The 15,207-nt window shown below is 42.3% G+C and overlaps 1 protein-coding gene and 1 long non-coding RNA gene across 2 annotated transcripts; one reads left to right on the forward strand and one right to left on the reverse strand.

Moving 5' to 3' along the window:
- The first annotated feature begins 843 nt into the window (after window positions 1-843).
- On the forward strand, window positions 844-3,040 carry LOC119886630. The gene is made up of 6 exons (XM_038697489.1): window positions 844-1,284; window positions 1,388-1,433; window positions 1,634-1,722; window positions 1,856-1,966; window positions 2,326-2,584; window positions 2,654-3,040. The coding sequence occupies exons 1-6, from the start codon at window positions 1,094-1,096 to the stop codon at window positions 2,810-2,812; spliced, it is 855 nt and encodes a 284-aa protein (XP_038553417.1). The 5' UTR covers window positions 844-1,093; the 3' UTR covers window positions 2,813-3,040.
- A 653-nt stretch (window positions 3,041-3,693) lies between these two features.
- On the reverse strand, window positions 3,694-6,267 carry LOC119885471. The gene is made up of 3 exons (XR_005441347.1): window positions 5,862-6,267; window positions 5,460-5,600; window positions 3,694-4,182 (listed from the first exon to the last, which is right to left on the reverse strand). It is a non-coding gene; the product is annotated as an uncharacterized LOC119885471 (long non-coding RNA).
- Between the last annotated feature and the right edge of the window lie 8,940 nt (window positions 6,268-15,207).

A 15,207-nucleotide genomic window follows, 5' to 3' on the forward strand; every position in this document is an offset into this window, starting at 1 on the left:
ACCTCTAGAATTGGTCTCTGCAACTTCACAAATGTGCTCTCTCCTGTTTCCTGTGACGAATTTGCGCGCCTGGAATTTTACTACTTTTCTAGCAATAAATGTGGTACAAAATAAACTTGCAGTTGTAGCTGGGAGGGGGGGAGAGGAGCAGGGGGGGAGGGGATGAACCAATGAGAAATCAGAAGACAAAGCGCTCTTTTCTGTTCTCCATGTCGGTGGAGATCGGCGATGGCACACCAAGCCAAGGTAAGTTTCTAAATACATGTTTGGTAGGTTAGTACTGTGATTAAACGCTAAATAAATGCCACTAACACCTCACATTCCTTTTAACGTGTAACACTGTTAGTGGCAAAATGAAAGTGAATGTGCAATTTGGCTAACGTTAGCTGTGTTAGTTAACAAAATGTTATATCTAACATTAGAATAAAAAACTGAACAATAACGTTATTCAGATGCAGTCGAGATTTCAGCTTTATTACGGAAAGATCGCCTTTCATGGTACGTTAGTTAAAGTTAAGACTTAATGTTACCAAGAAGTTATTTTACTTAACTTAGTCTGCTAGCTAAGGTCAAGGCTAACTCGAAACTCGAAAAGTTAGCACTGGAACAAGTGATTGTGCTACTAATGTTATAAACTTAATAACCTCATCCTTCCGCTTAAGCCTGCTCTGCACCTTGTCTTCCGACACCGAAGCTAATTCAGTGTCAGTGTCAGTGGATTAAGGTTTTAATTAATAACATGCATAACGTCACTCTTGACACCCATGACATATGGTTGTCTATCCCATAATGTTACAGACATTATTGTAACACTGATTTTTCTCATCTAGGAAATGCTGCTCAGTCATTTACTGGACAGGCTCTACAACAGACTGTCAAGTTGCCTTGAACGTGCCCCTCTGGACCTAGATTACCTAGAGTTTGTATGTTCATAGGAGCTGGTAGTACTCAGCGCACTATCAAGCCAGCTTGAGATCCGTCAAGCAATCTACAATGCTATTACTGAGGTGCATCGCTCAGTGGATTAAATGATGATGAACTTGACATTCTGGTATCAGCCATCCACTCCAGCAACCCAAATGCTGGGTACCGAATGATGTTGGGTCTTCTGCAAGCACAGGGACATCGAGTACAGTGGCAGAGGATTCGTGCATCAATGCACAGAGTTGACACTGTAGGGATTGTGTCAAGAATGTCACAGTTGCGGTGTGTGGTTTGCAGGACATACTCTGTCCTAGGTCCCAAGTCGCTGATGCATATTGACACAAACCACAAACTTATAAGGTTGGTTGTGTTAGTCAAATAGAAAACTATTGCAGGACTTCTCCACATTGTATTAAAATAGGCGATATGATTATGCCTATTTTCTTCCCCCATGGCAATTTAGGTACAATGTGGTGATATTCGGAGGAATTGATGGCTTCTCAAGGAAGGTAGTGATAATCACTAATAATAGTAATAAATGAAAGCCCTTTTTACAGCATATCTTTTTATAATTTTAATATGGACACCCAATGAATGTAGTTAAAAGTTCAGTGTTTTGTGTCATGTTTTCGTTTACCTAAATCAAACTTATAACATAAAAATGTGTGGTTCAGGGTTTGATGGGGAGTTTTCTGTATAATTCCCGCAGATAATGTATCTCAGTGTTGCCAATAACAAGGCCTCCACTACCCTTGCCTTCTTCAGTGAAGCTGTTGAGAAGCATGGCTTACCACAAAGGTAAATGTTGTACATTTAAATTGATATATATGTTTAACTATAACACACTTCACCTATTAACTTAAAGTTGTGATTTAAGTTATGTCAAATATTGCAAATGCAGCCTTTTGTTCTGGCACATTCACTTTTCAAGGGTTTGGGGAGACCATGGGGTGGAAAATGTTGATGTGGCCCACCTTATGTTCTCCATCCGAGGAACTGAGAGGAACAGCTTCATTGCAGGGAAAAGTGTGCATAATCAGAGGTAACCACGAAAAAACACAAATACATGCATACATACTTACGTGTGTGTGTGGGGGGGGGGGGTATGCATGTATGTATATGTGTTTCCTCTCTTCTCTTACTCCCCCAACATGAGTACAGTATTTTCCATTTCAGCTTGTCTTGTATTGATAATACAGAGGTATTATATTGCAACCAGTAGTCTTTGATGTTTTTATTGCTGTCATGGCATGTTTTTCTTTTATTGGCATTCTACAGTAATTATTCAGTTGGCTAATGGTTACTTTACTTGTTTTTGGTATTATGGCAAGTATTCTAAATTCTGAATTAATAATTAATTAACTAGAAGAATTCTAATTCTAAATTATGTGCGTTTAACAGAATCGAACGTCTCTGGCGAGATGTCTTCAGAGCGGTCACTTGCCTCTTCTACAATGTACTGCACCAGCTGGTGGAAGATGGTCTCCTTGACCTGTCCAGTAGTCTTCACCTCTTCTGCTGCCATTACGTCTTTATTCCCCGCTTGCAAGCCCAGCTTGATGGCTGGGACAATCATCCCCTTTCAACTGAGAGAAATCTCACTCCCAACCAACTGTGGCACATGGGACAACTACACAACTCTGAAGAGTACAATGACGAGGTATGTAATTTTCAAATATGCTCAGCAGAGAATGGAGTGAGGCAGGAGAAATAATTACTTAACTTTCAGGATTTGCGCATCCCTCTCATTGACTGGGAGAGTAGTGGCCTTACACCCTCTGATCCCAACTGTGGTGTATATTTTCCTGAGTGCGATTGCCCACTGAGACCTGGCTGGACTTCGTGCTGCCGTGGACCCAATGGGACCCTCAACATGCATGGGAGTTGACAGATACTTTGCTGCACTAGAGTATATGCACAGCATTGGCTATGTGTAGGCTTATCTCTATGAACTGCTTCTCATATCCCACAGAAAAAAAAACAACCCTATACAAATGTTGTGTTAGCTTGATGGGTGAGTTCACGAGCAAGGACTAAAGACTTTGAAGGAAACTTATTACTGCAGTGTGATTGAATTTTGTGTGATAGCTGAAAATAAAACATTTTGTTATTCCCATTGTTTATCTATTCTTTGCTTACATACATTTACACTTACAATTACATTAAGTATGCTTGTGATTCCTGACCTGTTTATCAGTTCAAACTATAATGTTGGTCAGAATGGTAAATATACTTGGGGATATATATATATATATATATATATATATATATACACACACATACACACACACACACTGTATGTACATGACTCTGTATGACATGAAATAGTGACTACTGGCATAAGTTTTGTAGATTTGTAAGTGACATTGTTGTCATGAAAGCAGAGATGGCAATAAAGTCAGTCCCTCTAATTCTCACATCCAAAGTTGGTACATACTTCGTTCAACTTTATTATACTTTGAGATATAAGTATTGAGTTTGAGGCACATAACAGAATGCTCAACTATGACTTGATTATTATCACCGTGACCTTTTACAACATTTCCTATTTTCTTGAAACTGACAAAACTTTACCTTCACCAAATCTAGTCTAGTAGATCAGTGACTCCATTAACAGTCTTAGATTTTCAGCTAAGAAAAGAACCTAGTCCAGGGAGAGCACAGAACATGGCCAAGAGGGGACTCTGTAATCGCTCCTTGACAGCAACTTTCAGCCAGCATGCACTTTTATACTTCAAGCATATTCTATTTTTGTGTTTAAAAAAAAACAACAAAAAAAAAAACAGTCGTTTCTCTTTTTTTAAATGATATAGTTGTGTTTTCAGAATCCCTCATGGGCTTCGAGGCTGTAAACATTTGATACGTGAATCAATGTAAAGATTCAATTTAAAGGAAACCAGAAAATGAAGAGACCTCATGAATTTAGAACTTGTTCCTCATAGAACACAAAAGGCTGCCATCTACTGACTATTTATGTCACAAACTACACACTTTCTAAACATGCATGGGTGATGTGCAGTGTGCCCTAACAATGGTATGCAGCAAAACTCAGACTTCATATTAGTCCAAACCCACAATCATTAGTTGCAATGCAACCTTCCAGATGATTGCAAAACTCTTCATAACCGGTGTAGTGACCAGGCAAGCGCAGGATGTGGAAACAGGTGGATGATCTTGGATGGTCTGCCTGCACAACTTCCACGGGCAGCTCCCAGCCCACCCAGAATTTTACCAGCTGCTTCAGTTTGTCTTGAATCACTGGAATGGAGGTCAATAATTACACCAATGGAAGAGAGGAGAACAAATGTTAATCAATGAAATTGTGATTTTGAGACTCAGTTTGCAATACAGATGCATTGTCCACTTTCTTCAATAGTTAAGTCTTGTAGCAACAGAAAATATTTAGCTTGTGAAGTCAGGGTATTTGGAATTAGGATACATAAATGTAAACATGGCAGGTGATGCCACAAAAAAAAGAAAGTATATTGCGATTACTACATGGATGTTGCACTCACATAAAATAAAAAAAAAAAAAAATAAGAAACCTTACCAGTCAGAGGTTTGGACACACCTGATTGAATGTTGTTTTTCTATATTTTAGTCCTCTGCTTAAATGCTTCAAATTAGTTTTGTTAAAAATAGTTAAATTATTGCCTATGTATGAATTTCTTTCTAAAGCCTTTGGCTGTGTCCGAAATCCCCCACTACTCACTATATAGTCCACTATATAGTGAGCTCGCCATTTTGTAGTGCTGTCCGAATGTATAGTGATAATTATTATACTCTATATAGTGCACTCAATGTATCCCAGAATGCATTTTGAAAAGTAGTGTACAACCGATGGTCACCAACCAAGCTGTATACACACACACACACACACACACACACACACCCCATCATGCACTGCGCTTATAGAAAAAAAAAAAAAAAAAAAAAGAACTGATTGTCCGACGGCAATGACGTAATTAACGGCGCCAAAATAACGATCGGGTAGTGTCCGAAAGTGCTGTTTTAATAATGCGAGTGAGCTCACTATATAGTGATCTACATACAACTGCCTGCATAGGGGGTAGGGAGTAGTGAATGAGGGGATTTCAGAAACAGCCTTTGAGTTTCCATCAAGGCAAAAGGAGGCTACAATCTATCAATTTTGATTTAAACACTTTTTTGGTCACTTTATAATGTTGCATGTTATTTCATAGTTTTTTTAAAGTCTTCACTATTATTGTAAATATATTACTTTCAATATGTTCTATAATGAACATATGGATCCTCACAGGAGAGCACAAAAACAATATACCGGTCTCCACAAACTGGGGTAGGTAGCCAGCAATTCTGCATTGGTTTGCAACAGGGCATTCATCGTCATCCTCCTTTTCCCTTTCTACCGGCCAGATTGTCTAGAACCATCTAAACGTAACATTTGAAGAATGACTGAATTGAACACAAGAGCAAAATAGATTAATTGAAGGGACGCTTTGCCGATTTTAAGCCACCATTAGTCATGTTTGTGTGGGCAAGAGGAAATAAAATACCTGAGTAGTGCATTCAACCATTGATTGACGTGGAAAAACCAATGGTACTACATCTGGCCTGGCCTCCAACAGTGGCAACAACATGGAGTTTTGCAATCCCTGCCTCAGCTGTTTTATTTGTTGCGAGGTTCGCCCGAACACCTACATATATTATAGATATTAGAGAGTTGTTAATTCATTCAAGGTGTAAGGATATACAAAAATATAGAAGCACGTATTTGTAAAACATTCCAGATGTGCATATGCACCTAGGGTGGCTTAAAATTCATAATTAGGTAGTAAAATATTGTACATTTCAGAAATAGATATTTAACAGTTTAACAGTTGATGAATGTAAATCCAACCAAAACAGAGCAATCCCTTTCCTAATGTATTTAAAGAGTATTGGTCGTTTGAGCTTACCGCATGCTGAAGAAGATGTTAGGAGACGGGACAGAAAGGACCCAAACGCAACACTCAGAGGGAAGGAGGTTTTATTGAGGGTTCACGGAGGGGGCTAGGGAAGAGGTGAGGGAGGAGAGGTGGACACCAGGGGATGCGGGCACGGAGGACCGAGGAGCAGGCGAAGCATGGGTGGTGAGGCGAGGAGCAGGGAGGAGCCGGGAGGGCGCCGTGGAGGAAGACCGAGAGGAGAGGACCGGAGGATGAGCCCAGCCGACTGAACGGAGGACGAGGGTGAGTGAACCTGGGAGGGAAAACAGACAGAAAGACAGGGTTAGTGACTGGAGCGACAGAATACAGGGAATATGAGAAAAAACAAGAAACATGAGAGCCTGAACGTAGAGGTGGCACCAGGTAAGGAGCAACGACGATCAAGCGAGGATGGTGTGGAGAACCGGGGTTGAAATACAGGCAGGGATGAGGTTGATTACTGGCAGGTGTGGCAGGCTGATGAGGTGCAGGTGTAGGTAGTTGGCTGGGCTCAGGAGCCGAGGGAGAGAGGAGGAGAACACAGGGAGGCAGGCAGAGCAAAACAATGGGTGAAATAAAGTGAGAAAAGAAAAGGGAAACCAGGACACTCACCATCAGCTGGGCTGTCCCCACAACAGAAGACTTTGTAAAAGCCAGACATGGTTGCTTGCTGTCAATTCAGGAAGGTCCCAAGAGAATGCCAACTGGTTAACAGCGGCCCTCTGATCCTGATCTGGTCAGCTCACTGTCTCTTTTCTTCTCATTGTCTGCCTTCTTAGAATCATCAGCTACAGTAAGCTTAATGGATAAGTTTGAGAGAAGGTATATACATTTTGTGACATGCTTTTGTGTATTCATGTGGCATCCATACTTTACATTTGGCTCTAAACCTACCAGATGTATTGTTTCCCGGATGTCAATGCCCACCCTAGTATTTGTCCAATTTGTTCCTTCCAAGGTTTTCTTTTTTTTTATTCCTTGGTAATTGAAGTTGCTACATGGTAATTCAGTTTAAGTTAAGTTACCTTCCAATCTGCACTGGAGTGGTCTGGCCCAATCTACTTTATGGACCTTGTAAAAGCTGATTAGTCTTCCCTCCTGATCCTCAGTTTCCTCTCTCATGTCAATTCTCACTTTCAGTGTTGGCTCATCTTCTTTTTGCTGTAGCAAATACCTTCTGTATAGGATCGCTGCCCTTTCTTGTACTTCAACCCTCTTCCATGCTGAAAAATATTTCAGAATTGTGTTTCTACAAGGGTATAATACTCTAGAGGGGGTAGAGCTGGGCGATATGGCCAAAAATGTTATCACAATAAAATAATTTCACATCATTCGATATCGATAACTATCACGATAAGGCACAAAATGAAGAGTAATAAAACCAAGTCACTGCAGTATTTTCTCAAACTACAATTAATGCAGAACACGCCTTAAGTCTGCATTTAATGGAAACTTCAATTTCGTTGATTTCAGTCTCTGATGCTATCTCAGGGCCAAGATTTTAGTAGGACCATACTGCAGTATTCTGCTATGTTGAAGCTACTTAAAACCAGAAAAGTGTTGTGTTCAGGGACTTTCCAATGGTTTGTATTAGAGGTAAGGGCCTTGTTTCACTTGTTATTTTGTAATATTAGGTGTCAACTAATGCTGATACTTCAATGACATGTTGAAAATACCTTTCCCCACATGAACTTGCATGAAGGGGCGTCACTTCAGCAGCAAACTGATCTCCACATATTGGGCAGGAATCCTGGGGAGTCAGAGTGAGGCTCAGGATAACACTAAATCAACTAGGCTTGCATGACACAACATTGGATACCTGAATATTACAGGAACACATGGGGCATGCCTGCAACACATGACAAAGGCAGGGCAAAGCAGGTTTTTTTTCACCTGCTACATAGTAGTACCTGTAGGCTATATGAACTGGTACTGAGTTAATTAACTGGATCATTTAACTATAGGATACAATGATTTGATTGACTTATTTAAATGTAAAAACATATACAAGGTTGTTTGTAGAATCACATTACTTCTGTTACAATGAGGTATATGTTTCAATAACTTTAAAAAAGATTCTACTTGATTTTTTACACAGCTCTATGTAGTTTTTACCTGTTGGACAGCCACATACCAGTTTGTAGAGAAAAAGAAAAAGAGTATGATGCCTGCAAGGGTGACTGCATCTACTGGCTATCCGGGCCGGTAGCTTTTTGATAAATTGAAATGACTCACAGATTGTAATAAATCCTATTATTAACATTACTGACTATTTACAGTGGGAATTGAATGTTGGACTCAATCAATTAAAGTTCACGAGGAAACTTTGATTTGAGCTTGTTACTTTGATCATTTTAATCTGAATAATTGCTTACCATACAAATAACATCCGGTTCCTGGCCTTTCTCATCTTCTGTTCAAGTTCAAAATTCTCCACCAGGAATGGGGAAAAAACAATCATTATCATTTTTAAACAAATATGTAGTAACTACAGTACTATAATAGGCAGAACACAATCCAAATACATTTTAAAGCTATAGGTGTGGTATAGATAATAAGCCGCAAATAACACAGGGAATCTACTGTTCTTTGCCACAGAATTAAATCTGATCACTTACATTATCTTCACACTGATAGGATTCAATGTGCAAAGTCAGCAACTGAAGAGGAACTGATGTGCCACAGGTCATGCAGTCATTTTTTGGCATATTCTGAAACTCAGGTGCATCATATGGCAAGGGGGTCGTGTCAATCTTTTCCTGAAGGGGGACAATATAGAAGATGTTCTTTCCAGTGATCTTCCTTTGTCCACTGCCTCCTTTGAAAGAAAAAAAGAATTTATTAAAGAAGCCTATAATGGAACGTCAGTATTCTTTAGGAAGTTTTAAAACATGAAGTACTGACCATGGTGTGGCTTCTGTCCTGTGTAAATTAGCAAACATGTGTGGTGTTATAATCTCACCTGTGGCTTTTTGTAAAAGCCAACCGCCATGCAACTGTCGCAATTTGGGGTATTCCTCAAGAAGTAATCTGGTTATCTAAAGAAGAAAAGACACACTTACAATGTGTAATGATACCAAGGTCCATACACATTGATGCTGAGAGTTACAGTATGCATAGAATGTATATAAGAAAAAATAACCAATCACTGTTTGCATCACTTGCCCTGTGCTGCCTTTGATTTTCTCAGAGTACTAAATGTTTTCACTTTGTAGTAAAGGTTGGGCTACTTTATTACTTATTCAGAGGCCAATATATTCTGCAGGCTGGCTGGTTGTTGTGGGCAATGTCATGCACTGCCTGACACTGACATTCAATCAGTTTACCAAAGACAAAATACAGTATTAATTACTAAGATAACTTGATGTTGTCTTTTTATTACATGTCTTTATTTTTACATCTAAGTTGTCAATTTTTATCCAAAAACAGTCCTTCTGAGCATGCCTCAGAGAATTCCAAACATCTGAATTTACACGTGTTTCTATACATTAGATTATTATACTCTGTTGTTAAAGTCAAAAAACTTTTCTGTTACAATCTAACCTCAATTCAACACGTGTTCAAAAACCTTTTTCTTTGCAGAGAGCACTGGCGATACAGATCTCTAACATTAGCCCAGCTCGACGTCTCTGTGAAAGGTTTATCATCACTGACTGAGTAACGTTATAAAAAAATGGAAACGTTTTTTTCTATTAGTGATTTCCTAAAATATAAATGCCATGAAAGGCGATCTTTCCGTAATAAAGCTGAAATCTCGACTGCATCTGAATAACGTTAATGTTCAGTTTTTTATGCTAATGTTAGATATAACATTTTGTTAACTAACACAGCTAACGTTAGCCAAAGTGCACATTCACTTTCATTTTGCCACTAACAGTGTTACACGTTAAAAGGAATGTGAGGTGTTAGTGGCATTTATTTAGCCTTTAATCACAGTACTAACCTATCAAACATGTATTTAAAAGAAACTTACCTTGGCTTGGTGTGCCATCGCCGATCTCCACCGACATGGAGAACAGAAAAGAGCGCTTTGTCTTCTGATTTCTCATTGGTTCATCCCCTCCCCCCCTGCTCCTCTCCCCCCCTCCCAGCTACAACTGCAAGTTTATTTTGTACCACATTTATTGCTAGAAAAGTAGCAAAATTCCAGGCGCACAAATTCATCACAGGAAACAGGAGAGAGCACATTTGTGAAGTTGCAGAGACCAATTCTAGAGGTTGTAATCACAGAGTTGTGGTTGTACTGGAAAAAGGACTCAAGTAAAAAAAATACTATGAGTAATGTTGCATTACAAGTTTGCAGCTGTCATTGTTTTTATGTAAACATCAATCTACACGTGTGTGCATATTTTTTTCTGTGACTTCATCTTCAGAATATTTTCTAGGAGTGAAAATTTCAACATACAACTTCAGATTCTTTCTACAAGCTCTCCTGTGTTTTTTTTCTTTTTGTGACTTCAAATTCAACTCACATGTGTGTGAATATTGTATACAAGTGAAAATTTTAATATACAAGTACATAGTTTTGTTCTACAAGTTCTCACATCGTATTCTACAAGAGTTCACATCAAGTCTACAAGCTCTGGCATTTTGCACCATATTTACCTTCACATCTTATTTTTTTAAATAAGATGTGAAAGGGTAAACATTTACGGTTCGTCCACATGCTATTATTGTAGTTGTAAGCATGTTAGCGTATATACAGTAGCAGATATAGTAGCAGAGAACCTCTGATGCTGATGTGGTTACAGCTATTGTGTTTGTTAAAAAAGTTCAGGGTTTGTTTCGGCATTGTGACATACATAAAGTTGTTAGACTGTCATTGCAAGTTCAAGACACGTGTCAAGTGTAGCATCAGTTAAAGACAGCACATTCTCAAGGCCAGTAATGAGAAGTGGATGAATGTGTTGCTCTCAATTTATAGTGGGTAAAATAAAATGGTGGACAGAAACAATGTTAACCCTTTGATGCACAAGCTATGCAAACCCCTTCTAATGCACATGTGTCAAAAATTACCTGTATTCATTTCCTATTTTATTTAATGCATGGCTGAGTGGTTCTTTAGTTGGTTAGTGGTGCAACACGTAACAGGTAAAATATCAGACACAACAGTATGTAGTGAAAATGCACGCAAAAAAACAATCCAAACAAAGACAAAAAACAACTGGAAATGATTTGACATGTTAGATATTAAAGGTGTTGAATGGCAGTTTGTGTGTGTTCAGGAGGAAATTGCAACATGGAATGTCAGGACTTCTTGATAATGATGCCAACAGACCAGATGGAAGGACTGCACTGACTGCTGAGAAACAGAGACGCTATGGCGTGAATCTGCTGCTCTTAGCGAAAACCAGACTCCTGGGTGAAGGCTCCGTGAGAGAGGAAGGAGGAGAGGCTATCCCTCTGGTGGACAACATTATTATGGTGTTGGACTAGCGATCAAGAACAGCATTCTACTGAGCCTCACTCACTGAAACCCATTGGCCTGAGTGAGAGTCTAATGACCCTTCTTATCCCCCTAGCACACTATGCCACCCTAAGTGCGTATGCACCAACATTACCATCTGACAACAGTGTGAAGGACAGAATCTACCAACAACTAGATGAGGTCCGTCATTGGATCCCAAAAAAAGACAAGATCCTTCTTCCGGGAGACTTTAATTCCAGTGTAGGAAACAACAGCGGTAAATGGAGTGGAGTATTAGGTAGGCATGCGGTTGGTCAGGCAAATGCAAATGGTCTGAGGCCGCGGATCAAAATTTACCTCCCTAACCTCACTGCTACATAAAGCTGCAGTTGACTCTATAGGCTACAGGGCCAGGAAACTTCCGGACTGGTTTGATGAGAACTGGGCTGAACATTTTGAAACCCTTCTTAACCAGCATTCTCCAGATGAACACTCCATCCTGGAAGAGGACCTTGACCACTGGCCAACTTTTCAAGAAGTGCTTGCAGACATCAACTCCCCTGGCAGCGATTGCATCTCAACAGAACTCCTAAAACACGGCGGGTACCTGTGCACTAGAACGATCTATCAGTACATCCTGTAGATATGGGACCAGGAGAGTGTCTCTCAATAATGGAGGGATGCTAAAATTGTCACCCTGTATAAAAATAAGGATGACAAATCCATCTGCGGCAACAGCCGCGGCATATCACTGCTAGCTGTTGCAGGCAAGGTCCTTGCAAAGGTTATGTTGTGTAGGATGGTGAAGCACTTGACAGAACATCTGCTGCCAGAGTCACAGTGTGGTTTCAGGAAGAATAGGAGTACTGTGGACATGATTTTCACAGTTAGACAGCTACAAGAAAACAGCAGAGAACAACATTAGGACCTTTTCATGGCTTTTGTCGACGTCTCTAAAGCTTTTGACACTGTGAACCGTGAGCCTTTTTGGGACATCCTTAGGAAGTGTCCCAAAATTCTATCACAGTTCAGTGATGGGATGGTGGCTCGTGTGGCCATAGGAGGACAGGAATCAATGCCCTTTAATGTACGCACTGGAGTGAGGCAGGGGTGTGTGCAGGCACCGGTACTATTCCACATTTTCCTCCTATGTGTCACAAAGCTCTTTCATAAAGATTTATAAGGTAGTAGTGGGATCACAATAGACTTAAGGCTAGATGGAAACTTCTTTAACATTTGAAGGCTACAGGCAACTACCAAGGTGTCAGCAGTGCGGGTACTTGAGCTGCAGTATGCTGATGACTGCGCTCTTGAGGCTCACATACCAGAAGACCTGCAAACCACCCTTGACACAGTTGTAAATGCCTACAGCAGGCTGGCTTTATATGTCAACACCACCAAGACTGAGGTGATATGGCAATGGAGGTCCAGCCCCTTACCCACTATGCCTGTCTTTACTATAGCACATCAACAACTCTCAATTGTATCATCTTTCAAATATCTGGGCAGCATCCTGACTGACTGCTGCAACACTGATCATGAAATTCACAATAGAATCAAACAAGCCTCCTTAGCCTCCGCGACCTTTCCTACCTGTTCCCGGTGATCCAGCTGTTCCCTGGGATCGCTGGCTGACGTCATTTGAGGATTATTTGCTGGCTTTGGGACACTCTGACCTAGCGGAGGCGAGGAAGTGCATACTCCTGCGCCATTTTTTCGGGCAGGAGGGAAAGCGAATCTTCGCCACGCTCACCTTATCGGATGATAAGTACGTCACAGCCACGGCCGCCTTGAAGGCTCACTTCAGCTCCGGAAGAAGCCAGCGGATGCACCGTTTTGAGTTTCGTCAGAGGACCCAAATGCCAGGTGAGACCGTTGCCCATTATTTATCAGCATTACGTGAGCGGGTTAGACGTGATTTTGGGGCTTTGGAGGATGGACTTATAGTCGACCAGTTAATAGAGAAAACGTCATGTAACCAACTGAGGGAGAGACTTTTACTAGAGCCAGACTCCACGACACTAGCGGACGCTTTAGTAATTGGAAAGCACTTGGAAACGACCCTAATAGAGGCGCTGAAGTTCGGCCGCGCTGCGCACAAGCCTGAACCACCGTCAGTTCGGCACACAGAGACTGCAGAGGCGGCTGACAGGGTGAGTGACAGTCTGGATGTACTCAGGGTGGACAGGTGGCCCAGTGAGAGTGGGCACAAGAGCTGTAGCAACTGTGGCTCCCCTAAACATGCAACTAGAGATCAGTCCCTGCCCTGCCCATGGAAAACGTTGTCGTAATTGCAACAAGTTGAACCATTTATGATGATGATTGATACTGCCGCTGTTCCCATAAACACTATACAGACCTCACTGCCTTCGTTTAAGCTCTGCACATGCCGTGCGGGCACAGCTCTCATTCCTCTCCTCGTGGACACAGGGGCTACAGTGTTAATCCTGCACAAATGCAAATATGAGCACTTCTTCAGTCTCGTGCCTCTGGCAGCAGCGGCTAAACCCCTGTTAGGCTATGGTCATTTCCCCATCTCATTGGCTCGCCTCCCTGTCAGATATGATCAACAATGTGCTCCTTGCCTGACCGCTACCCACAACTGTTCAATGGGCTGGGTCGCATGACTGGATTTGTACACCAGCCTACTGTTAATCTGTCAGTCCGCCCTGTGATCCAGCCCCTACGGCGCATTCCCCTGGCTCTCCGTGATGCGGTGGAGGCCGAGCTGCATCGCCTGGTGGAGGTGGACGTCATAGAGCCCGTCGACACCTCACCATGGGTGTCTAACCTGGTGATAGCCAAGAGAAGGGGGGGTAGGTTGCGACTTTGTGACGACCTCACAGATGTAAACAAAGCCATCATTCCTGATAAGTACCCCCTACCCACGGCTGTGGAGGTCACTAGCCATTTCCATGGATCCACTGTTTTCAGTAAGATAAGCCTATGTAATGGCTACCTGCAGGTCCCTCTAGCACCGGTTAGCATGGAACTTACAGCGTTTGTCACGCACGTGGGTTGGTTTTCAGATTTAAACGCATGGCATTTGGACTCATCAGCCTCGAACTGTTTTCAGAAGATAATGTCACTCATACTGGCTGGTATCCAGGGTGTCTCCATCTACCTGGATGACGTAGTGGTGTATGCACCCTCCACCGCACTGCATGACGATCGCCTGGAGTAGGTCTTCCAGCGTTTCGAACAGCACAGGGTCACACTGAACTCTGAGAAATGCATGTTCGGGGTTGAGGAGGTTGAGTTCCTAGGCTTCAGGCTCTCAAAGAAGGGCATCGTCCCGATTATGTCCCACACTGAAGCCATTCTGTCCCTGCCAGTGACCATCCCAGCTGTCTTCCTTCCTGGGGATGGCCGCCTACTACCTCAGATTCATGCCACACTACTCTGACTCAACTGCTTGACCGCGCCCACCATGGTCACCTGCGACGCCTCCGGGGTGGCGCTAGGCGCTGTGCTCTCCCAGACTCAAGAAGGTGTGGAACGCCCGGTGGCTTTCGCCTTACGGGCACTTACTCCAGCAGAGCAGAAGTATTCGGTGGGGGAGAGGGAGGCCCTGGCCTGTCTGTGGGCGTGCGAACGCTGGCACGTTTACCTTTACAGGAGGCCTTTCACCATCCGCACAGACCACCAGGCGCTGACGGCACTGCTGGCGACTCAAGGCTCGGGGCACAGGCCCATGAGACTGCTGATGTGGGCTGACAGGCTGAACCAGTACAACTTCAGTCTGGAGTCAACGGTGGCCGACCTCCTGTCTAGAGCTGTGTCGGTGACGAAGGAGACGGGTAAGGTGACACCAGACACAGAGAGCGACAAAGACTGGGTCCACATCCTGCATGGGCCCCTCAGTTCAGTAGTCACTCTGGCAGAGCTGCAGCAGGCCTCAGCTGCTGATGAGGGCCTCACAACTCTCCG

This window comes from Micropterus salmoides, unplaced genomic scaffold, assembly GCF_014851395.1.
Source record: "Micropterus salmoides isolate LMB-PRFRI ecotype aquatic unplaced genomic scaffold, ASM1485139v1 Ms_hic_scaffold_4, whole genome shotgun sequence".
In the NCBI taxonomy this organism is placed as follows: Eukaryota; Metazoa; Chordata; class Actinopteri; order Centrarchiformes; family Centrarchidae; genus Micropterus; species Micropterus salmoides.

Bases quoted from the DNA above. Each gene is read 5' to 3' on its own strand.
- LOC119886630 (XM_038697489.1), top strand. From the start codon at position 1,094: ATGATGTTGGGTCTTCTGCAAGCACAGGGACATCGAGTACAGTGGCAG. The intron at 1,967-2,325 runs GTAACCACGAAA...TGCGTTTAACAG, and splicing joins AAAAGTGTGCATAATCAGAG to AATCGAACGTCTCTGGCGAG. The intron at 2,585-2,653 runs GTATGTAATTTT...CTTAACTTTCAG, and splicing joins CTGAAGAGTACAATGACGAG to GATTTGCGCATCCCTCTCAT.